General features: G+C 42.2%; 1 protein-coding gene across 1 annotated transcript in view; it reads left to right on the forward strand.

Moving 5' to 3' along the window:
* Positions 1–3,599: 3,599 nt before the first annotated feature.
* BMS1 (BMS1 ribosome biogenesis factor) overlaps positions 3,600–24,737 on the forward strand; it is a 58,504-nt gene continuing 37,366 nt past the window's right edge. Inside the window, exons 1-9 of the mRNA XM_058187875.1 lie at positions 3,600–3,749; positions 5,542–5,776; positions 7,353–7,543; positions 8,314–8,393; positions 10,981–11,169; positions 13,422–13,564; positions 14,748–14,869; positions 18,855–19,051; positions 20,693–20,832. Of these exons, the coding sequence (XP_058043858.1) occupies positions 5,601–5,776; positions 7,353–7,543; positions 8,314–8,393; positions 10,981–11,169; positions 13,422–13,564; positions 14,748–14,869; positions 18,855–19,051; positions 20,693–20,832 (1,238 nt within the window). The 5' untranslated portion in view covers positions 3,600–3,749; positions 5,542–5,600. The remainder of the gene's footprint in view (positions 3,750–5,541; positions 5,777–7,352; positions 7,544–8,313; positions 8,394–10,980; positions 11,170–13,421; positions 13,565–14,747; positions 14,870–18,854; positions 19,052–20,692; positions 20,833–24,737) is intronic.

The raw sequence follows: 24,737 nt of genomic DNA on the forward strand, positions 1-24,737 counted from the left end.
AAAGAGATGTTGAATTATCTTTCTAAAATATAGAATGGTTAATAGATTATGAAGCATGCTGCTTGACTAAGTGTGGAACTTGTCCGAGGGAACGATTTTATGTAGGGAGAGCCATTTATTCTTCTGATGCTGAGATATGTCTTTAATTTCTGAAACATCTTTATAATTCTGCAAACGAGAAGATTAAAAATGCTGCAAATGAGAAGAAAGTGAATAAGATGTTTCTGTATGGCTTTGATTTAATTAGGGATTTAAATCTTAATTACTGTTTTAAGGATATTACATTTATTGATCTTTTTTTTTTCTCCTTTTAGTTTTCTTTAATCGTTGTAATGTTTGTAGGAGTATGTTTTAATTTACATTAAAGAGGGTGTTTTTTTTGAGAATAGAATGGATACATCCTTTTTTTTTAGTTGTGTTCACTAAGATGTAACTTTTTACAAAGGAAGTAATTTTACTTCCATTTCTGGGCCACTTTTTTTCTTCCCCAGAATAATAAAAAACAGCAAATAAAATACAAATATATTTTACCATTTTTAATTGTAATTTCTCTGCCTTTTACAAGCCAACTTTGAGTTGTTGGAAGTTGAGTGGCATAAAAGGTCAATTAGATTATTATATCTAATGGACATTTAGAGCTGTGTTTTATAGTTTTTCTAAAGGCAGGACGACTTGGGATCCAGGGAACAATAAAGGAGGAGAAGCAATCTATTCACATAAAAATGCCTTTTTTATTTTAATTTTTTATTAGTTTATCAAAACATAAAATGCAAAGAAAAATGAAAATAATACTAAAGTAAGAGAGGAAAAGGAAAGAGAAAAAAGTGAAGAGAAAAAGGGGGAAAACATTGACTTTTGATTCTTTTTAGTGTAGTACAGTAAGTTAATAATGTACATCTTCAATGTTTTACTTTTCTATGGTAATCTATATACTAGCTATTTCTATAACAACAAACCTCTCTAATCAGCAAAATCCAAAGTCAACGTTTCATTTCCCCCCCCAACATCACAAGCACAAAGTCCAGAAGTGGTTTCCAAATAGAAATAGCAACGTCTTCTTTTGCTGATTGCAGTGACTGGATGGGAGACCACCAAGAGAGAATATTTCCATATTTCTACCCAGGGAAACTACACAGGTGGCAGAATTTGTTTTCCATTCCAGGGGAGCAATGGAACTGCAATGGAAAAGACAGCTCCTGCTTTGGGGGATTGTGGGGGGATGACAACAAAATCTGTATTCTTCCTTCCCCACCTCTCACTTTTAGACATCCGAGGTCACTCCAGCCCTGCAGAGCTGCAAAATTTGCATCCCTTTTGCTCCCATGAATCTTTTCTATGGGGGCGTGGGTACCCCTTCTTTCAAGCGAGTCTTGCACAAATTGCTCTTCCAGTATTTTTCCAGCCTGCACAATTGTATAAGAAAGGTGAACTTCAACTCGCAGAATTCCTCAGGTTTTCCGGCAGTAGAAGTCCACCCTTCTCAAAGTTGTCCCAGGTTGAAAAACCACAGACCACAGGAAGTCTTTGTTTTACAATAGTTCCTTTTGTGACCGTTCAAGGGTGTTGAAAAAAAGGAGTCCTATAACTGTTTTTCACACTTATGACCTTTACAGCAGGGGTCTCCAACCTTGGTCCCTTTAAGACTTGTGGACTTCAACTCCCAGAGTTCTTCAGCCAGCTTCTGAGGGACTCTGGGAGTTGAAGTCCACAAGTCTTAAAGAGACCAAGGTTGGAGATCCCTGCTTTAGAGCATCCCCGTGGTCACTTGATCAAAATCAAGTGCTTGACAACTGACTCACATTTATGACGGTTGGAAGTGACTCCCAAGGGACATGTGATCCCTTTTTGCGACCTTCTGACAAGCAAAGTCACTTAAGAACCGTGTTACTAATTTAACAACTGCTGTGTTTCACTTAACAAATGTGGCAAGAAAAGTCGTAAAATGGGACAAAACACACTTAACAAGTGTCTTACTTAGCAACATAAATTTTGGGCTCAAGTGTGGTCGTAAGTTGAGGAATACCTGTAGAGTAATACAATTAACCAGTGGAACAGCTTGCTTTCAGAAATCATGGATGCTCCATCATTGCATGTTTTTAAGAAGAGACTAGACAGTCACTTATCTGAAATGGTGTAAGTTCCCCTGCTTGAGCTGGGGGCTGGACTAGAAGACCTCCAAGGTCCCTTCCCACTCATTCCATTCCATTCCATTCCATGCCAGTCCAGTCCAATCCAGTCCAGTCTAATTCTCTTCTCTTCTCTTCTTTTCTCTTCTCTTCTCTTCTCTTCTTGTCTGGTCTGGTCTGGTCTGGTCCGGTCCGGTTTTCTTCTGCTCTACTCTACATTCTACTTTCTTCTACTCTACTCTACTCTACTCTACTCTACTCTGCTCTGCTCTACTCTACCCTACTTTACTCTACTCTACTCTATTCTATATTCTATATTCTACTCTAGTCTAGTGTAGTCCAGTCTAGTCTAATTCTCTTCTCTTCTACTCTACATTCTCTTCTCTTCTTTTTCTCTTCTACTCTACCCTCTATTCTATTCTATTAAATTTATTCTATTCTATTCTATTCTATTCTATAATATTCTAGTCTAGTCTAGTTCTCTTCTACTCTACATTCTATTCTATTCTATAATATTCTATTCTATTCTAGTCTAGTCTAGTCTAGTCTAATTCTCTTCTACTCTACTCTCTATTCTATTCTATTAAATTTATTCTATCTAGTCTAGTCTAGTCTAGTCTAGTCTAGTCTAGTCTAGTTCAGTCTAGTCTAATTCTCTTCTCTTCTCTTCTAATTCTCTTTTCTTCTACTCTATATTCTATTCTGTCCTGTCCTGTCCTGTCCTGTCCTATCCTATCCTATCCTATCCTATCCTATCCTATCCTATCCTATCCTATCCTATCCTATCCTATCCTATCCTATCCTATCCTATCCTATCCTAATTCTCTTCTCTTCTAATTCTCTTCTAGTTTAGTCTACTCTCTATTCTATTCTATTCTATTCTATTCTATTCTATTCTATTCTATTCTAGTCTAGTCTAGTCTAGTGTAGTCTAGTCTATTATAGTCTAGTCTAGTCTAATTCTCCTCTTCTCTTCTCTTCTCTTCTCTTCTCCTCTCCTCTATTCTATATCCTCTCCTCTCCTATTCTAAACTGATCTGTCTGTAATACCGACTCCAACCAGGTGGAGGCTGCAGGGCGCAAGGTATCAGCCATCAGGGGAGATTAAGTTCGCGTTCGGCTGGTTGCTATGGTTCTTTCCCCCCCCCCACCGCGCCCGGTGTCACCGAGATAATCTTCCCCCTAGCGCGGAACGCAAAGACACGAGCCGCGGTTTCCGGATGGGACGCTTTAAAAGAGTCGGACCGAACGAAGGATTTCCGGCCGAGGTTCCATGCGGGGAGACGGAGTAAGTTTGACCCGTGTCGGCGGCGCGTTGTCTGAACGAGGCTTGGGCTTTTTTTGGGGGTGGGAAGGGCGGGGAGACGGAGGTGGGGCTGCGATCCTGGGAGTGGGCCCCGCGTGCTTCACTCGCCTGACGCAGGACTTGGCAGCCTTGAGGGGGCCTCGAGAAGCCCGTTGGCTTCGCAGGGGTGGAGGGCGGGGGGCGCTCTCGGGAATGGCTTCGAGTTGGGCCTGAAGGTAGTCCTGGAAACAGGAAGGTGCTGCTGTGGGGAACGCAAGAAGGGCCATGCCGAAAGGGAGGAGCGTTAATAGCAGCCTTTGCCTGTCTCTGCCTCTCAGGTTGGGTGTTCGCTGTCTCTGTCTGTCTGTCTATCTTCATCATAGAATAGAATAGAATAGAATTTTATTGGCCAAGTGTGATTGGACACACAAGGAATTTGTCTTGGTGCATAGGCTCTCAGTGTACATAAAAGATACCTTCATCAAGGTACAACATTTACAACACAAATGATGGTCAATATATCAATATAAATCATAAGGATTACCAGCAACAAGTTATAGTCATACAGTCATAAGTGGAAAGAGATTGGTGATGGGAACTATGAGAAGATTAATAGTAGTGCAGATTTAGTAAATAGTTTGACAGTGTTGAAGGAATTATTTGTTTAGCAGAGTGATGGCCTTCGGGGAAAAAACTGTTCTTGTGTCTAGTTGTTCTGGTGTGCAGTGCTCTATAGCGTCGTTTTGAGGGTAGGAGTTGAAACAGTTTATGTCCAGGATGCGAGGGATCTGCAAATCATCATCATCTATTCATCATCATCTCTCTCTCTCTCTTTCTTTGTCTATCCCCTCTCTCTCTCTCTCATCATCATCATCTATCATCTCTCTCTATATATATATATATAATTGTCTACCATCTCTCTCTCTATCATCATCATCTATCATCTCTAGATCTATATTACTATCTCTCTCTCTGTCTATCCTCTCTCTCTCTCTCATCATCTACCATCTCTCTCTCTCATCATGATCTATTCTCTCTCTCTCTCTCTCTCTCTCTCTCTCTCTATATATATATATATATATATATATATATATATATGTCTACCATCTCTCTCTATATTCTCTCTCTCTCTCCCATCATCATCTATCATATCTCTGTATCTGTATCTATCATCTCTCTCTCTCTCACTCTCATTATCATCTATCATCTCTCTATATATCTATATCTATCATCTCTCTCTCTCTCTCTCTCCTCTTTCTCTCCTCTATCATCCATCCATCTCTATCCATCTCCATCCATCCACCCATCCATCTAATCTCTACTGTATCTCTCTATCATCTATTTCTAATGTGTGTGTGTCTCTCTCTCTCTTTCTCTATCTCATCTGTTCGTTTACTGTATCTCTCTATTATCTCTGTTTTTATCTGTCTGTTTTTATCTATCTATCTATCTATCTATCTATCTATCTATCTATCTATCTATCTATCCTCTCTCTCTCTTCCCCCTCTATCATCCATCCATCCATCCATCTCTTATCTGTCTCCTCTATCTACCTCTATCTCTATGTATCCATCTCCATCCATCCATCCACCCATCTAATTTGTCTCTCGGTCTATCTCTCTCTAATATACCTGTTTCTAATCTATCTACTGTATCTCTGTATCTATCTATCTGTCTGTCTGTCTATCTATCTATCCTGTCTCCTGTATCTCTCTATCTGTTTTTATCTCTGTCTGTCTGTCTATCTAATCTGTGTCTGTCTGGTGTATCTTTCTATTATCTCTATCTCTATCTGTCTGTTTTTAACTATCTCTAATCTGTCTCTCTGTCTATTGTATCTCTATCTGTCTCTAGTCTGTGTGACTGTCTGCATCTATCATTTTGTTTACAATTTTATACAGTATAATTTTAATTGATTGGGGAAGTGACTTTGGAAACCATTTGAATAAAACACTGCTGCTTTGATCTTCCAGTTGGTGTAAGGCCATCTTTTGATTTATAAAATTTACAGAACGAAAGACAGAAGAGATTTAGAGTTCTATAAACTGTTACGTGTAAACGACATGCCTACTGCTTCCATGATGGCCTGTATCGCATATATAATACTTTCTTTTCCTAACTTTACATCAGTTCCTCGGTGAAAAGGAAAGTCTTTTGCCTCACATGGTTGCTGGACCCAAGGGGAAAAGATGGAGGAGAGCAACCAGAAACAACACCGCAAGAAACACAGTGGTCCCAAGGCTGGCAAGAAAAAGAAGCGCCATTTGAAAGATTTAGGAATCGAAGATGAAGAGGATGCCCGGAAGAGAAACCCCAAAGCCTTTGCGGTCCAATCTGCAGTTCGCATGGCCAGATCCTTCCACAGGTCTCTCTACGACTAGATTTGCTCTGCTAACCCAACCGCCATTATTGGTTCCAGACAGTCTTCTATGGGGTGGGATGGCAAATGGTATCACAGCAAACAAGATCTGTTCGGGTTGTTTGTAAAAATAAAGGCTGGAGGATACAAATGAATATAAATAAATGCATATCCTCAGGCTAGGGCAGGGGTCTGCAACCTTAAACACTGAAAGAGTCATTTGGACCCTTTTCCCACAGAAAATAAAATACCGGGAGCCACAAAACCCTTCCCATGCCTGACTATTTCTTGAGCGGTCATAAAACTAGCATATGTAGTGGAATTAAACTTTCTGTTTTCTTCTGAAACTTTTCTTGTACTTATCCATGGTTGGCCTACCGGGGGTTGAAAAGCTCAATAAATTGCATACCAGTGAGTTTCACACATTGGCGGTTGTGATGCATATTTTGAGTGACGGAGCTGCAGCAGAGGGGTGAAAGAGCCACATGTGGCTCCAGAGCCACAGGTTGCTGACCCCTGGGTTAGGGCAAAACATAGGCAAGTTTATAGTTCACAGCACAATGAGAGAATGAGAGAAATGAATTAAATTGAGCAGATGAAGGCTTTCAGTAGAGAATGGAGGCTCTCTGAGACGTATCTCTCTCATCCCCATAGCAATGTTCAAGACCCCAAGGATACATCATGTAATTTGGGGGAATGTGACCAGACCCCAAGCTGCTGCTTAGATGAAATGAACTTCTCTTCTGCCTGGCTAAAGGATGGGATTTAAGAAAAAGCTAATCGCTGAGCAAAACAAAAATCCAGTTATGTTTCTATTTGTTTCTGCATTTCTGTATTTTCTGAAATAAGATTCATCTGAACGACAAGTTTGTTTCTGAAACTTTGCAACGTAAGAACGAGAGCCGTAGTTTCCCTCCCCAAACTTGAAAGGACTCTGAACTGTCTTTATTAAAACATTGTAAAATGGGATTAGCCATTATTTTCAATATTTGATTTTCCAGTTTAGAGTATGTAGTATATTCTTCGCATGGATTGGATGGTGGGGGTTGCATATGAAAATGTTTGGATACCCTCTCTTGGTCCTAGTAATAAGCCAGGGCCTACTACAGGTAATCCTTGATTGACAACCGTCCATTTAGTGACCATTCGACATTACAACGACACTGAAAAAAGTGACTTCTGACTGTTTTGCACAGTTGCGACCGTTGCAGCAATCCCCATGGTCAGGTGATCAAAATTTGGCCGCTTGGCAACTGACTCATATTTATGACAGTCGCGGTGTCCCCGGGGTCATGTGATCCCCTTTTGTGACCTTCTCACAAGCAAAGTCAATGGGGAAGCCAGAGGTTCACTTAACTGTCTGACTAACTTTTAACAACTGCAGCGGTTCACTTAACAACTGTGGCAAGGAAGGTCTGAAAACGAGGCAAAGCTCACTTTTAACATCTCTCTGAGCAATGGAAACGTCGGGCTCAGTTGTGTCCGTCAGTCAAGGACTACCTGTGTTTACACCTAAACGTAGTCGACATGAATCCCATGAGTTTGTTTTTAACTCAACTGCAACTCTTACCCTTAAAAACAGGACCCAGGATTTGAAAACCAAAAAGCATCATATTCCAGTGGTGGATCGCACTCCCTTGGAACCCCCTCCAGTGGTCGTAGTGGTGGTGGGCCCCCCCAAGGTTGGGAAAAGCACCTTGATAAGGTGCCTCATTAAGAATTTCACAAGGCAGAAATTGGTTGAGATTCAAGGCCCTGTGACCATCGTATCAGGTAAAAACAACAACAACAACACCTCTGTAGTTTGCACCCACTGCTGCTCTCAGTTTTAGACACTGACAATTTGGCTCTGCTCTGAAAGAAAGATCAGTGCTGACCAGAAGCTTGCAGATTGTTTTCAGGTGAAAACCTGACCCCAAAAGATCTTCCTTCCTCACCCTGTCCTTACCACTTTATATAGTGGGATGATTGAGAGCATCCTGTCCTATGGCATTACTGTCTGGTTTGGAAGCATTACTGCTTCAGACAGGAAGGTGATGAAGAGAATGGTGAGGACAGCAGAAAAGATTATTGGCAGTTCACTCCTTTCTATGCAGGACACGGCATATAAGTGACTTGGCTACCCTTCTGTGTTGGAACTTATTCCATTTTCTACAGTTATTTTATTTTATATTTTATTTTGCTGTCTTTATTATTTTTACAAATAACTCAAGGCAATCTATGCAACACACCTCCCTCCTATTTTCCCCACAACAACAATCCTATGAGATGGGTTGGGCTGAAAGAGAAAGAGAGAGACTGTTTTCATGGGTTTTATGACTAAGGCGGGATTTGAACTCAGGATTGCCAGCTTTCTAGCCTGGTACCTTAGACACGAGGCCAAACTAGTTCTCTAACTGGCTCGCTTTATCTGGATTTATCATCTCGCATATAACCAGGTTTTGTTTTTTTTACTGTTAGATTGCAATTAAAAATTTTTTTTTGTATTTTTAAACAAAGTTATAACAATCTTCCTTGTTCTGTTTCTTGCCTTTGACGGCCAGGTAAAAAACGCCGGCTAACCATCATTGAATGTGGGTGCGATATTAATGCGATGATCGATCTTGCCAAAGTTGCCGATCTGGTAAGTTTTATTGGTATATCATGAGACGGAGATAAGTTTCCTCAAGTTAAAAATCCGATTGAAGAAGCTTATCGTTAGTACAGGTAGACCTTGATTTTTACAGCATTTTGTTTAGTGACCGTTTGAAGTTATGACGGCACTGAAAACAAGTGACTCACAACCATTTTTCACACTTAACGACCGCTGCAGCATCCCCATGGTCACGTGGTTCACATTTGGATGCTTGACAGCTGACTCAACTTTATGACGGTTGTAGTGTCCTGGGGTCACCTGATCCACTTTTGCGACCTTCTGAGAAGCAAAGTCAGTGGGATGGGGAACCCGGATTCGCTTAACAACCGTTTTACTAATTTAAGGACTGCAGGGATTCACTTAGCAAATGGGGCAAGAAAAAATGTAAAAAGGAGCAAAATTAACAAATTTCTCACTTAGCAATGTAAATTTTGGGCTCAATTGTGGTCGTAAGTTAAGGACTATCTGTATGTTAACTGTCAGTGGCCGTGGAGCTGAGCTCAACTGAAGCTATACAGGTAGACCTTCACTTGCAACAATTCATTTAGTGACCTTTCAAAGTTACAACGGCACTGAAAAAAGTGATTTACGACCATTTTTCTCAGCATCCCCGTGGTCACGTGATCAAAATTCAGACACCAGTCAACTGACTCATACTTATGACAGTTGCAATGATCATGTGATCGATCCCCTTTTGCGACCTTCTGACAAGCAAAGTCCATGGGGAAACCAGATTCAATTAACAACCGGGGGACTGACTTATCAACTGTAGTGATTCCACTTAACAACTGAGGCGAGAAAGGTCGTGAAACGAGGGAAAGCTCACTCCGGAAATGTCTCACATAACGACAGAAATGTTGGGCTCAGTTGTGGTCGTAAGTCAAGGACTCCCTGTATATGATTTTAGACATTCTGTAAAGTCTTAAGAGGTGTGGCTACTTTGTTGTAAAATACCTTAAGAATTGGTTTGCATCCTAACATTTTGGCCTAGGAAGAAGACACCTTTCAATTCAATATGTTGGGTTTTTTTAGTCCATAATAGTGAGCCCCAGTTGCATGTTCTTCTTTATTTCTTTCCACATTCTTCTAGTAGTTGAAACAATTGATTTTCCATAATAAATACCAGTTTATTTTTGTTGCGTAATTTCATTAATAATGAGATATATATTGAAAGCCTGAACGCAACAACTTGTTTTAATAACTAGGAAGGTCCGATAGAGTAAATCCAGCTTATTACTTAAGGTCAGGGGTCTCCAACCTTGGGAACTTTTGTGGACTTCAACTCCCAGAATCCCTCAGCCAGCTGAAGAATTCTGGGAGTTAGAAATCCACGAGTTGTAATTTTGCCAAGGTTGGAGACCCCAGACCTAACTTTTCCTTTTGTGGAGAAAGGAGACATAGTGAGAACAGATTTTGTCCCTACCCCTTCTATGAACACATCTACCAATCCTTTTTGGTGTAAGCAACGTTATGCAAAGCCCCCCCAAAAAAGGTGTATAGGAAGCAAAAGAAGATGGAAGGGGAAAAAAATAGGAATCTAATTTGATGTAAGCATCTTTATGCAACCCACCGAAAAATGTCATATAGGAAGCAAAAGAAATTGAAAATGGGAGAAAAAAAAGGGAAATAATTTAAGTTATATCAATGCGTTCAATAGATAAGCACATGAAAGTTGATCTTTATCCAACGGTGCGTTTCACATGTTACTACCGTTTCGCGCGCGCACCTGCCTTCCACACATGCATCTGGCCTTCCGCGCACGCGGCCTCAAAAACATGCTTAAACAGGATGGCATAGAGCTGGGGTGAGTGGGGGTGGGTGGGGCGGGTCGTCGGGCCCACCCACAATTTCCACTACTGGTTTGGGCGGACCTATCCAAAGTGCCTGAATACCACCTCTTTTTGTGACCCAGGCCGAAATAGGTAGTAGGAAACTCAGTCCATGAAAAAAAAAAAACTTTATTCGAACAGCTGAGAATTACTTCATTCCCAGCGTAGTTCAACTAAATTAAAACAAATTCCTCCCAACACAAATTCCTCAGTCCTATCGCAAACCTTGGTCCAATTAGGCAAACTGCCAAAGGCCTTTCTTGGCAAACGTTCAGAAGTCACAAAAATAAAGACGTAGACAAAGCAGAAGACGAAGCTACCAGTGTTGTTTTCCAGCAAAGCTCAAATGCCGGTGCTGATCTGTTTTAAGTCTTATGGGAGGGGTCAATCATCTCTTGGCCCTACTCCCAAGTTGTTCTTTTTGCTTGAGCTGCTCTTGACTTCTGGCAGCTCTTCTCATGCGTGCATTAGGGACAGGCTCCTCCTGTTCCTCTGCCTCACTACTATCAGTCTCTGGAGGCTCTGGAGTCTGTACTTCACTTCCCGATGGCCCTGGCCTCACCTCAGCCTCATCGCTGTCGGACTCTGTTGCCAGCTCGACAGGCTGCTGGCAGACCACAACACCTCTGCCTTTATCAGTATTTACTTAGAGTTGGCATGTTTTAGTGAGATTAAAAAAAAAGTGCAACTGGTTGTTGTTTTTTCCCCTCCAAAGTATATTTCTTTATTTTCGATTTCCCTCTCAGGCTTTGATGCTGATCGATGCCAGTTTTGGATTTGAAATGGAAACCTTTGAATTTCTGAACATTTGCCAGGTCCATGGCTTCCCCAAGATCATGGGTGTCCTTACACACCTGGACAGCTTCAAAAATAACAAACAGCTCAGGAAGACTAAAAAGAGATTAAAGCATCGGTTCTGGACTGAGGTCTATCAGGTATGACGCGCGTCAACTTGCCTTCAGTGACTGGGAAAATGTATCAAAAAAGAAACCAAACAAACCAAGAGGTGTTGTAACTTTATAATTCCATTTTAAAATCACAGATTGACGGGTCCTGTTTTCACTAGTTTTCGGCTCAGTTTGATTTAACCACTAGAGCACGTTAAAAAAGCAGGAGAGTGCGAGTTCAAGTCCTGCCTTAGCCATGAAAGCCAGCTGGATGACCTTGGGTATGGCTTTCTCAGCCCAACCCACTTCACAGGGTGGTTGTTGTAGGGAAATAAGAGCAGGAAGGTGCGTTGGATATGCTCCTTGCCTCTAGTTATTTGTAAATATAGTAAAGGCGGGAAATAAATCTCATTCCATATTGAAGTGTGTTTTTTGATAGCCAGGTTTTTTTTAGCAGATGTTATGATGAGATATCATTGTTACTATATGATTATTACTAATGTTATGAATGCTATTGTTATTATGGTGATTATTATTGCTCAAATTAACTATACCTAGACAACGCTGTTTATATAGACATTGAAATTTTTGCTCTTTTTCCATTTAATAAAAATAGAATAGAATAGATAGAATAGAAGTTTTTATTGGCCAAGTGTGATTGGACACATAAGGAATTTGTCTTGGAGCGTATGCTCTTAGTGTACATAAAAGAAAAGATACGTTCATCAAGAATCGTAAGGCATAACACTTAATGATAGTCATAGGGGACAAATAAGCAATCAGGAAACAATATCAATACAAATAAGGATACAAGCAACAAAGTTACAGTCATAAAGTCATAAGTGGAAGGAGATGGGTGATGGGAACAATGAGAAGATTAATAGTAGTGCAGACTTAGTACATAGTTTGACAGTGTTGAGGGAATTATTAGTTTAGCAGAGTGATGGCGTTTGGGAAGAAACTGTTCTTGTGTCTAGTAGTTCTGGTGTGCAGTGCTCTGTAGCATCGTTTTGAGGGGAGGAGTTGAAACAGTTCATGTCCGGGATGTGAGGGGTCTGGAGATACTTTCACAGCCCTCTTTTTGACCTGTGCAGCGTACAGATCCTCAATGGAAGGCAGGTTGGTAGCCGTTGTTTTTTCTGCAGTTCTAATTATCCTCTGAAGTCTGTGTCTGTCTTGTTGGGTTGCAAAACCAAACCAGACGGTTATAGAGGAGCAAATGACAGACTCAATAATTCCTCTGTAGAACTGGATCAGCAGCTCCTTGGGCATAAATAAATAAAAACAATGAAATTTTTTTTAAAAAGAGTTAGATAGATAGGACCCACAAGTACAAATAGGTAGGGCCTTGACTTATAACCATAGTTGAGCCCAAAATTTACGTTGCTAAGTGAGACATGCGTTAAGTGAGTTTTGCCCCATTGTTACAACTTTTCTTGCCAGAGCTGTTAAACGAATCACTGCGGTTGTTAAGTTAGTCGCACGGTTGTTAATTGAATCTGGCTTCCCCCGTGGGCTTCGCTTGTCAGGAGGTCACAAAAGGGGATCACAGAACCCTGGGACACTGCAGCCGTCATAAATGTGAGTCAGGTGACCAAGGATCTGAATTTTGATCAAATGACCCTCGGGAGGCTGCAAAGTTCATCACTGTGAAAAAGGGCCATAAGTCACTTTTCAGTGACATCGTAATTTTGAATGGTCACTGAACAAACTGTTGTAAGACGAGGACTGCCTGTATCTAGCTCCCTGAAAACAAAGATAAAACTTATAAACAGGTCCTTCTTGTTTAGCAATCGCAGTTGGGACAGTTGTTAAGCAAGATAGTTGCTAAGTGAAGCCATGACTCTGCTTATGACCCAACTTCTTTTTTACTTTGCTTTACGGACTTGTGAAAGTTGTAAATAGAAACGTAGGTCAGAAAGTTATATAAACCTCACCACTGTAAATGTGATCAGTCAGTAAAGGAGTCAGTCGCTAAACAAGGACTACCTGCATAGGATAAAATGTCTTGTGAAACTGGCATCATTTTTGTGCATGTCCTTCTAACAATGTGACTTTATTTGGGACAATCCTATGGTGCGCGCACGGGTTTACCTGCCATTCACTCAGTTTGCATTGAGTTTCAAATTTTCATGTTAACCCGACCAAGTTTTAGCAGGTAATTAAACTACTCCTGCATTCAAAGAAAGAAACACCATTTTTGGATAAAAAAACCCAAAAACAGTTAAAGGCACTGAATTGCTTAAATTGCAACTTAAGCATACATGCGGTCTATGAATTTATTTAATTATTAAATTTAGGGTGCCAAATTGTTCTACCTTTCTGGGATGGTGCACGGAGACTATCAAAAACAGGAAATCCACAATTTGGGGCGGTTTATCTCCGTGATGAAATTCCGTCCCCTGACTTGGCAGACAACTCATCCCTACGTCTTGGTGGACAGGTAATTTCTTTTATTCCACTTGACCTTCCTGGACTTTTTTCTCTCCCTTCTTTCTTTGACCTCCCTCCCTTTCTTGAACTTTCTTCCTCCTTCCTTGACCTTCTTTTCTTCCTTCCTTGACCTCCCTCCTTCTCTTCCTTAATCTCCCTCCCTCCCTTTCTTGCTCTTCCTCTCTCCCTCCTTTCCTTGATCTTCCTTTCTTGACCTCCCTCTGTGATGACCCGGGGCATAGCATGAAGGCAACACAGCCAGAGAACCAATATGAATCCCTTTATTGGCATCAACTCTGCCCCTGACGTCCCTTTTATGGCCTGGAGAAAAGCTCTCCCACAAAACTGCAGATACTCTAGTCCAAACGCTGTAAACAGAATGACTGCAATAAATCAGCAAGGCAAGATAATGAGTCCCAGAAGGGAAGAATAATTTCAGCAAGACAAGATAGGCCCACAGTAGCACGGCAGTAATTCAGACAGTCAGGAGGGAATTCCAGGAATGCAGGCCACAACTCTCAACACCAGATTAATTCAGCACTTGTTCCCGACAATGCCCCTCCCAACTGTCTCCTTTAAATTCCATCCCCAGGTGTGCCTTGTGAAGAGATTCGGGGCCCTTTCCTTCCTCGTAAGCCACGCAACCCACGTTGCTCCCTTCTGTGTTCTTCCCTGTGTGCCCTAGGATGAGGAGGGGGTGGGCCTTGGTCTTCATCTGAACCCCCTCTCCCTTGTTCTACCTCTCCCCTGCTCTGCCCAGCCTGACTTTGCCCTTCCCAAGTTTCCTCCACAGCCAATGGAGCCACTCTCTTGCTCTCTCTCAGCTGTTCGTCTTCCGTCTCAGATTCAGACTGCGACAGGGGCATGACACCCTCCCTCTTTTGCTAATAGCATGAAAATAGATTAAAAAGTATTCCCATCCTAGGGTCTAGCAACTTGAGAGGATTTGGGCAAATGTAGATGAGCCTGAAGAAATGTTCACTTTAAATGATAGGTCCTAGGGCAAATTTTTCAAAGTTTCAGGTAGTTAGAGGTAGGCTAACCATCAGGAATGATATGTATTATTATTGTTGTTATTTACTTATATGCCACTCTTCTCACTAACATGACAACCATTGTGCTAGTTTAGAGTACACAGAATGCTTTCCATCTCCTTCTAAACATTCTAACCCTGATATTCTTATAATCTGCAGAATGGAAGATTTGACAAACCCAGAGGCGATCAGGGTTAATCCAAAGTGCGACCGGAAAGTTTCCCTTTATGGTTATCTAAGAGGATCTCACTTGAAAAACAAAAGCCAAATACACATAGCAGGTGGGATAGAATTGGAAGGGTTTTTTTTTTTCTTTGCTACTATATTTTGTTGCCAAATGACAGTGAAGTATTTTTAAGAGATGTCAAGAGCTTCTTCCTCACTGCCTTTGGAGAACGCGAAGAATCCTTAAAAACGATCTAAGCTTTGAAAAGGAACTTTTTTTTTTTATTTGCATTTATATTCCGCCCTTCTCCGAAGACTCAGGGCGGCTTATACTATGTCAAGCAATAGTCTTCATCCATTTGTATATTATATACAAAGTCAACTTTATTGCCCCCAACAATCTGGGTCCTCATTTTACCTACCTTATAAAGGATGAAAGGCTGAGTCAACCTTGGGCCTGGTGGGACTTGAACTTGCAGTAATTGCAAGCAGCTGCTGTTAATAACAGACTGTCTTAGCAGTCTGAGCCACAGAGAGAACTTGTCCTGTTCCTAGTTAAGGTGGAAAATAGGAAAGTTTGACCTTGATTTGAAGGAAGGACTTTGAGCCAAACGTGTCAGCAGAACATCTCTCTGTGGTTCTTTAAAGCAGCCCAACTATTTCCAACCTTTCACACAAAAAAGGGAAATGTCATTGCTTTTAAGAGGTGCATAAACCAGTGTCCTTTATCCTCAACAGCTTTAAAGTATTTGAACTTCAGCTCCCAGAATTCCCCACTCAGCAAATCCATATGCTTTAAAGTTGCTGGGGTTGGGAAACACTAGCATAAACATTAATGTGTGGATTCCTTAAAGCATTTGAGCTTTTTATGGAAGGCTGAATAAATTTGGCCTACTTGAACAAATAGAGCGGGCCAATGCTCAGTTGAAGTCCAGAGTCCTGTATCATTTTGGATATGGGTAAAGTGCTGAGCTTGTCGATCAAAAGGTTGGCAGTTCAGCGATTCGAATCCCTAGTGGTGCATAACGGGGGTGAGCTCCCGTTACTTGTCCTGGCTTCTGCCAACCTAGCAGTTCGAAAGCAGGCCAAAAATGCAAGTAGAAAAAATAGGGACCACCTTTGGTGGGAAGGTAACAGCGTTCCGTGCGCCTTTGGCGTTGAGTCATGTCGGCCACATGACCATGGAGATGTCTTTGGACAGCGCTGGCTCTTTGGCTTTGAAACGCAGATGAGCACCGCCCCCTAGAGTCGGCAACGACTAGCATGTATGTGCAAGGGGAACCTTTACCTTTTAAAGCTCTAGATGTCTAGCTCTTAACTATGGGGTTATCAGCAAGTATCTTGCCTAAAACCAACATCAGGAAGCCTGTTGTACTAAATATTTAATTTAACTAAATGGAATCTGTTTTATTTCCTTGAAGTTAGGGAGGAATGCAGTTTAGTTTTTAACCACTGAAACAGTGTTGCTGTTACGAGATGGGCAGCCAGGCAAATTATTTAAATGAATCAATAAATTGGTTTCACAATTTTTAGCTCTCCATGTCAGTTATTTGTGTATGAAATGCAAAGCAAATTACAATAATATCCGAGTTTCCCTGAAAATATGACTGGGTCTTGTATTAATTTTTGCTCCAAAAGATGCATTAGGGCTTATTTTCCGATTGGGTCTTATTTTCAGGGAAACACGGTAACAGTTTTATAAGTCTCTCTCTGTGTTATATATCTCAACAGATTATTTATATTGTGAGGCAGGACAGAGAAATGTTGTTAGCAGGAAGACAAGGTTTAGAATTAAACACCTTTTGATCAGCAATAAAGGTCTGATAGCTTTCTTCACTTCAGTGATCAATCTAATGCATGATCTTTGAATCCATTTAAGATTGCGTTGACGTAATCTCGGCCCTTGTCATTTTGACGCCGGTATGATCTCTTTCCCTTCAGGTGTTGGGGATTTCACTGTCAGCGATGTCAGCTTCCTGCCAGATCCTTGCGCCCTTCCTGAGCATCAAAAGAAACGATGCTTAAATGAAAAGGAGAAACTGATTTACGCCCCACTCTCGGGGGTTGGGGGCTTGGTATACGACAAAGATGCCGTGTATATTGACCTTGGGGGCAGCCACTCCCATCGGGGCAGAGAGGTACAACTTAATTTTTTGTTTATGAATTGCTGTTAATTGTTAAAGCATTTGTTAGGAAGCACTCCAGCCTGGCAGGGAGGAGGGATCAAGCCTGTTGTTAGCCTGGGGTCAGTGCTTTACTACAAGAGAGTGAGAACTGAGCACCCCAAGTACCTTGGAGCCTTAGCTATTTCCCAGCCAAGACAAGGCTGGGAATTTTCCTGTATTATAGGCAGAAGGTAATAAAGTAGTTAGCTTGCACTCTGCACGTGTGGCTTTGTGTCAAGATTGAAAAACGCTTAAGCTTCCTGTGATTATTGTTTTTCAACTTGCCAACGAACTAAGGGGGAGAGGGAAGATGTGAGCTGGAATGCGGAGGCTACAATTTTCAACCCTGAGAGCCAAGCACACTTCTGCAGGTGTTGGCCAAGATGTGGACTGTTATCAAAACAAAAGGCTGATTCCCAATTGGACAATTGGAATCCCATTCCATCGGAGGAAGGGATGAAATTCATCTTTAACTATAGAGGAAAACTTAGAGTTGGTTTTGCTTTTCTTCAGTGCCAAAATGACGTACTCAGTAAACTTTTGCTTTTGGGATTTTAATGTTCCTGAAAAGTTCCTGCTTTTATTGGGTCTGTTAGTCAGACCGTTGACACTCTGGTTGTTTGCACCTGACAGCAATAACATTTAGACTTATATGCCCCTACGTAGTGCTTTAGAGCCCTCTCAGAGTGGCTTACAAAGTAAAGCATTATTTGCATGTTGCCCCCAACCATCTGGGTCCTCATTTTACTGACCTTAGAAGGATGGAAGGCTGAGTCAACCTGAGCCTCGTCAGGATCAAACTCCAGCCTGTGGTCAGAATTTGCCTACAAACTCTGCTATGATGGTGCAGTGGTTAGAATGCAGTATTGCAGGCAAACTCTTGCCACTGCCACGAGTTCTATCCTGACCAGCTCACAGTTGACTCAGCTTTCCATCCTTCCAAGGTCGGTAAAATGAGGGTTAGGGTGGCGCAGTGGTTGAGAGCAGTGCTGCAGGTTACTTCTACTGACTGACGACTGACTGACTGCAATTTGATAGTTCAAATCTCACCAGGCTCAAGATTGACTCATCCTTCCATCCTTCTGAGGTGGGTAAAATGAGGACCCAGATTGTTGGGGGCAATAGACTGAGTCTGTAAACTGTTTAGAGAGGACTGCAAAGCACTGTGAAGCGGTATATAAGTCTTAAGTAGCTATTGCTAATATTGCACTTTAACCACTGCGCCATAAGGGCTCAATTATTTGATGGCCGTCGTCATTTTGTTTTGGAAAAAATTGGCTTTAACTAATCCTCTATTTTTTGAATTAAAGTGGTGATAGCAAAGATTCTCAAGTTTGGATTGGCCTCTGGTTTTTGTCTAATCTATAACAGGACTTTGTCAATTGGTTGAAAAGAAATTTTATTTTATTCTTTAAAAGTCTGGTTGGCCTTTGGGATGGAAGACTAAATAAAACGGGAATGCCAATAACTTTTGTCCCTCTGAGCAGCCCTTTTGCACTCCCTAAAATATCCAGTGATTATTGGCAGGCTGCTTAAGACAGTGCTGTGATAAATACCTTCATTAAACCTTAGACCTTAGAAAAAGGGTGACTGAAATGCTATTCATTGGTCAGGAGGAAGAAAGACCGAATCACGAACTCGTCCAGAGTCTCATCTCGGCACATTCCACCATCGATGCCAAGATGGCTTCCAGCAAAGTCTCTCTCTGTGTTATATATCTCAACAGATTATTTATATTGTGAGGCAGGACAGAGAAATGTTGTTAACAGGAAGCCAAGGTTTAGAATTAAACACCTTTTGATCAGCAATAAAGGTCTGATAGCTTTCTTCACTTCAGTGATCAATCTAATGCATGATCTTTGAATCCGTTTAAGATTGCGTTGACGTAATCTCGGCCCTTGTCATTTTGACGCCGGTATGATCTCTTCCCCTTCAGGTGTCGGGGATTTCACTGTCAGCGATGTCAGCTTCCTGCCAGATCCTTGCGCGCTTCCTGAGCATCAAAAGAAACGATGCTTAAATGAGAAGGAGAAACTGATTTACGCCCCACTCTCGGGGGTTGGGGGCTTGGTATACGACAAAGATGCCGTGTATATTGACCTTGGGGGCAGCCACTCCCATCGGAGCAGAGAGGTACAACTTAATTTTTTGTTTATGAATTGCTGTTAATTGTTAAAGCATTTGTTAGGAAGCACTCCAGCCTGGCAGGGAGGAGGGATCAAGCCTGTTGTTAGCCTGGGGTCAGTGCTTTACTACAAGAGAGTGAGAACTGAGCACCCCAAGTACCTTGGAGCCTTAGCTATTTCCCAGCCAAGACAAGGCTGGGAATTTTCCTGTATTATAGGCAGAAGGTAATAAAGTAGTTAGCTTGCACTCTGCACGTGTGGCTTTGTGTCAAAATTGAAAAACGCTTAAGCTTCCTGTGATTATTGTTTTTCAACTTGCCAACGAACTAAGGGGGAGAGGGAAGATGTGAGCTGGAATGCGGAGGCTACAATCTTCAACCCTGAGAGCCAAGCACACTTCTGCAGGTGTTGGCCAAGATGTGGACTGTTATCAAAACAAAAGGCTGATTCCCAATTGGACAATTGGAATCCCATTCCATCGGAGGAAGGGATGAAATTCATCTTTAACTATAGAGGAAAACTTAGAGTTGGTTTTGCTTTTCTTCAGTGCCAAAATGACGTACTCAGTAAACTTTTGCTTTTGGGATTTTAATGTTCCTGAAAAGTTCCTGCTTTTACTGGGTCTGTTAGTCAGACCGTTGACACTCTGGTTGTTTGCACCTGACAGCAATAACATTTAGACTTATATGCCCCTACGTAGTGCTTTAGAGCCCTCTCAGAGTGGCTTACAAAGTAAAGCATTATTTGCATGTTGCCCCCAACCATCTGGGTCCTCATTTTACTGACCTTAGAAGGATGGAAGGCTGAGTCAACCTGAGCCTCGTCAGGATCAAACTCCAGCCTGTGGTCAGAATTTGCCTACAAACTCTGCTATGATGGTGCAGTGGTTAGAATGCAGTATTGCAGGCAAACTCTTGCCACTGCCACGAGTTCTATCCTGACCAGCTCACAGTTGACTCAGCTTTCCATCCTTCCAAGGTCGGTAAAATGAGGGTTAGGGTGGCGCAGTGGTTAGAGAGCAGTGCTGCAGGTTACTTCTACTGACTGACGACTGACTGACTGCAATTTGATAGTTCAAATCTCACCAGGCTCAAGATTGACTCATCCTTCCATCCTTCTGAGGTGGGTAAAATGAGGACCCAGATTGTTGGGGGCAATAGACTGAGTCTGTAAACTGTTTAGAGAGGACTGCAAAGCACTGTGAAGCGGTATATAAGTCTTAAGTAGCTATTGCTAATATTGCACTTTAACCACTGCGCCATAAGGGCTCAATTATTTGATGGCCGTCGTCATTTTGTTTTGGAAAAAATTGGCTTTAACTAATCCTCTATTTTTTGAATTAAGGTGGTGATAGCAAAGATTCTCAAGTTTGGATTGGCCTCTGGTTTTTGTCTAATCTATAACAGGACTTTGTCAATTGGTTGAAAAGAAATTTTATTTTATTCTTTAAAAGTCTGGTTGGCCTTTGGGATGGAAGACTAAATAAAACGGGAATGCCAATAACTTTTGTCCCTCTGAGCAGCCCTTTTGCACTCCCTAAAATATCCAGTGATTATTGGCAGGCTGCTTAAGACAGTGCTGTGATAAATACCTTCATTAAACCTTAGACCTTAGAAAAAGGGTGACTGAAATGCTATTCATTGGTCAGGAGGAAGAAAGACCGAATCACGAACTCGTCCAAAGTCTCATCTCGGCACATTCCACCATCGATGCCAAGATGGCTTCCAGCAAAGTCTCTCTCTTCACGGACTCCAAGCCTTTAGACACGGAGGATGTTGAAAACGAGAGGTAAAGCAGTAGGTTCACAAACAATCCTTCAGAAGTCGTGGGTGCCTCATCACCGGAAGGTTTTTAAAGAAGAGACTGGGCAGCCACTTGTCTCAAATGGTATAGGGCAGTGATGGCTAACCTTTTTGTCGTCATGTACCGAAAGTGCCTGCACCCATAATGCAATGTGCGTGCGACCCCCCCTTGCGCATGTGCCTGTGACCCCCCGCCCCAGCGGCCCATTTTTGGTCCCAGGAGGCTGCTGGGAGGCCTGATAGGCCCAAAACAGGCCGTATGTGGGAGACGCGCATGCATGCACGGGGAGCGGGTGGGCAGTGCGCCCCCCCTGTCCTCGTGCATGCGTGGAAGAGACCTGAAAATCAGCTGGCCGGAGGAAGGCGTGTGCGCATGCAGGGTGGAACTGAGCTGGGTGATGGCTTGCGTGCCTGCAGAGAGGGCTCTGTGTGCCACCTGTGGCACACGTGCTATAGGTTCACCATCAGAGGTGTAGGATCTCCTGCTTGAACAGGGGGTTGGACTAGACTTCCAGGTCTCTTCCAGCTATAGTCTGAATTGGAAATTGAAAATTGTAGCGATAGCATTTAAACTTCACAGTGCTTTACAGTCCTTTGAAACAGTTTACAGAGTTAGCGCATTGCCCCCAACAACATGGGTTCTCGTTTTACGAACCTCGGAAGGATGGAAAGCGGAGTCAGTTGCAGTACCGCTTAGACTTACATACCGCTTCACAGTGCTTTTACGCAGCCCCACTCGAAGCGGTTTACAGAATCAGCCTATTGCCCTCAACAATCTGGGCCCTCATTTTACTGACCTCAGAAGGATGAACCACTAGCAATAGACATATATCGCTTTATAGTGCTTTTACAGCCCTCTCAAGGTAGTAAACAGAGTCAGCCTATTGCCCTCAACAATCTGGGTTGTCATTTTACTGACCTCGGAAGGATGGAAGGCTGAGGCAATAGCAATAGCCTGTAGACTTATAGACCGCTTCACAGTGCTTTTACACAGCCCCTCTCTAAGCGGTTTACAGAGTCAGCCTATTGCCCCCCAACATCCAAGAAGCTTTTTCAGCTCTGACTGAACATCTTCAAAGAAAAAGCATGAAGTCCAGTTGCCCCTTGAAAAAGCACCTTTGGGACATCCATGACCTGGATGATGGAGAATCTCCACAGGCAAATTAAGAAGGAACAGTGAGAACTATTAATCAATGGAACAGGTTGCCTCCAGAAGTTGTGGATCTCCATCACCGGAGGTTTTCAAGAAGAGCCTAGACAGGCATTTGTCTGGAATGGTCTAGGGTCTCCTGCTTGAGCAGGGGGTTGCACTAGAAGACCTCCAAGGTCCATTCCAGATCTATTCTGATTGACTGACTGAACTCTGCTGCATGGCATAGAAGAGATATAGGGAAGAGATGCACAGAGGATAAAGGATCTAGGGTGAACCAATGACATTATGCTTGCTATGAATTTCCAAACCACCAATACAATACAATACAATAATAATAATAATAATAATAATAATAATTATTATTATTATTATTATTATTATTATTATTATTATTATTATTATTATTATTATTATTATTATTTAATTTGTATACCGCACTTCTCCCGAAGGACTCAGGGCTGTTTACAGCCAAGTAAAAACAACGATCAATAACAAAATACAGATAAAACAATAACTAAAAACTTATTCAAATTTGGCCCCAATTAAAATACATTTTAAAAACCATAAAACCCAATTAAAAATTAAAACCCATAAAACATCTAAAATTCTATGCCAGTCCTGCGGAAAAATAGGTACGTCTTTGAATTAAAGTGGTGATAGCAAAGATTCTCAAGTTTGGATTGGCCTCTGGTTTTGTCTAATCTATAACAGGACTTTGTCAATTGGTTGAAAAGAAATTTTATTTTATTCTTTAAAAGTCTGGTTGGCCTTTGGGATGGAAGACTAAATAAAACGGGAATGCCAATAACTTTTGTCCCTCTGAGCAGCCCTTTTGCACTCCCTAAAATATCCAGTGATTATTGGCAGGCTGCTTAAGACAGTGCTGTGATAAATACCTTCATTAAACCTTAGACCTTAGAAAAAGGGTGACTGAAATGCTATTCATTGGTCAGGAGGAAGAAAGACCGAATCACGAACTCGTCAAAGTCTCATCTCGGCACATTCCACCATCGATGCCAAGATGGCTTCCAGCAAAGTCTCTCTCTTCACGGACTCCAAGCCTTTAGACACGGAGGATGTTGAAAACGAGAGGTAAAGCAGTAGGTTCACAAACAATCCTCCAGAAGTCGTGGGTGCCCCATCACCGGAAGGTTTTTAAAGAAGAGACTGGGCAGCCACTTGACTCAAATGGTATAGGGCAGTGATGGCTAACCTTTTTGTCGTCATGTACCGAAAGTGCCTGCACCCATAATGCAATGTGCGACCCCCTTGCGCATGTGCCTGTGACCCCCCAGCGGCCCATTTTGTCCCAGGAGGCTGCTGGGAGGCCTGATAGGCCCAAAACAGGCCGTATGTGGGAGACGCATGCATGCACGGGAGCGGGTGGGCAGTCGCCCCTGTCCTAGTGCATGCGTGGAAGAGACCTGAAAATCAGCTGGCCGGAGGAAGGCATGCGCGCATGCAGGCTGGAACTGAGCTGGGTGACGGCTTGCGTGCCTGCAGAGAGGGCTCTGTGTGCCACCTGTGGCACACGTGCTATAGGTTCACCATCAGAGGTGTAGGATCTCCTGCTTGAACAGGGGGTTGGACTAGACTTCCAGGTCTCTTCCAGCTATAGTCTGAATTGGAAATTGAAAATTGTAGCGATAGCATTTAAACTTCACAGTGCTTTACAGTCCTTTGAAACAGTTTACAGAGTTAGCGCATTGCCCCCAACAACATGGGTTCTCGTTTTACGAACCTCGGAAGGATGGAAAGCGGAGTCAGTTGCAGTACCGCTTAGACTTATGTACCGCTTCACAGTGCTTTTACGCAGCCCCACTCGAAGCGGTTTACAGAATCAGCCTATTGCCCTCAACAATCTGGGCCCTCATTTTACTGACCTCAGAAGGATGAACCACTAGCAATAGACATATATCGCTTTATAGTGCTTTTACAGCCCTCTCAAGGTAGTAAACAGAGTCAGCCTATTGCCCTCAACAATCTGGGTTGTCATTTTACTGACCTCGGAAGGATGGAAGGCTGAGGCAATAGCAATAGCCCGTAGACTTATAGACCGCTTCACAGTGCTTTTACACAGCCCCTCTCTAAGCGGTTTACAGAGTCAGCTTATTGCCCCCCAACATCCAAGAAGCTTTTTCAGCTCTGACTGAACATCTTCAAAGAAAAAGCATGAAGTCCAGTTGCCCCTTGAAAAAGCACCTTTGGGACATCCATGACCTGGATGATGGAGAATCTCCACAGGCAAATTAAGAAGGAACAGTGAGAACTATTAATCAATGGAACAGGTTGCCTCCAGAAGTTGTGGATCTCCATCACCGGAGGTTTTCAAGAAGAGCCTAGACAGACATTTGTCTGGAATGGTCTAGGGTCTCCTGCTTGAGCAGGGGGTTGCACTAGAAGACCTCCAAGGTCCATTCCAGATCTATTCTGATTGATTGATTGAACTCTGCTGCATGGTATAGAAGAGATATAGGGAAGAGATGCACAGAGGATAAAGGATCTAGGATGAACCAATGACATTATGCTGGCCATGTATTTCCAAACCACCAATACAATACAATATAATAATAATAATAATAATAATAATAATAATTATTATTATTATTATTATTATTATTATTATTATTATTATTATTATTATTATTATTATTATTTAATTTGTATACCGCCCTTCTCCCGAAGGACTCAGGGCGGTTTACAGCCAAGTAAAAACAACGATCAATAACACAATACAG

Source organism: Ahaetulla prasina, chromosome 6 (genome assembly GCF_028640845.1).
Source record: "Ahaetulla prasina isolate Xishuangbanna chromosome 6, ASM2864084v1, whole genome shotgun sequence".
NCBI lineage: Eukaryota > Metazoa > Chordata > Lepidosauria > Squamata > Colubridae > Ahaetulla > Ahaetulla prasina.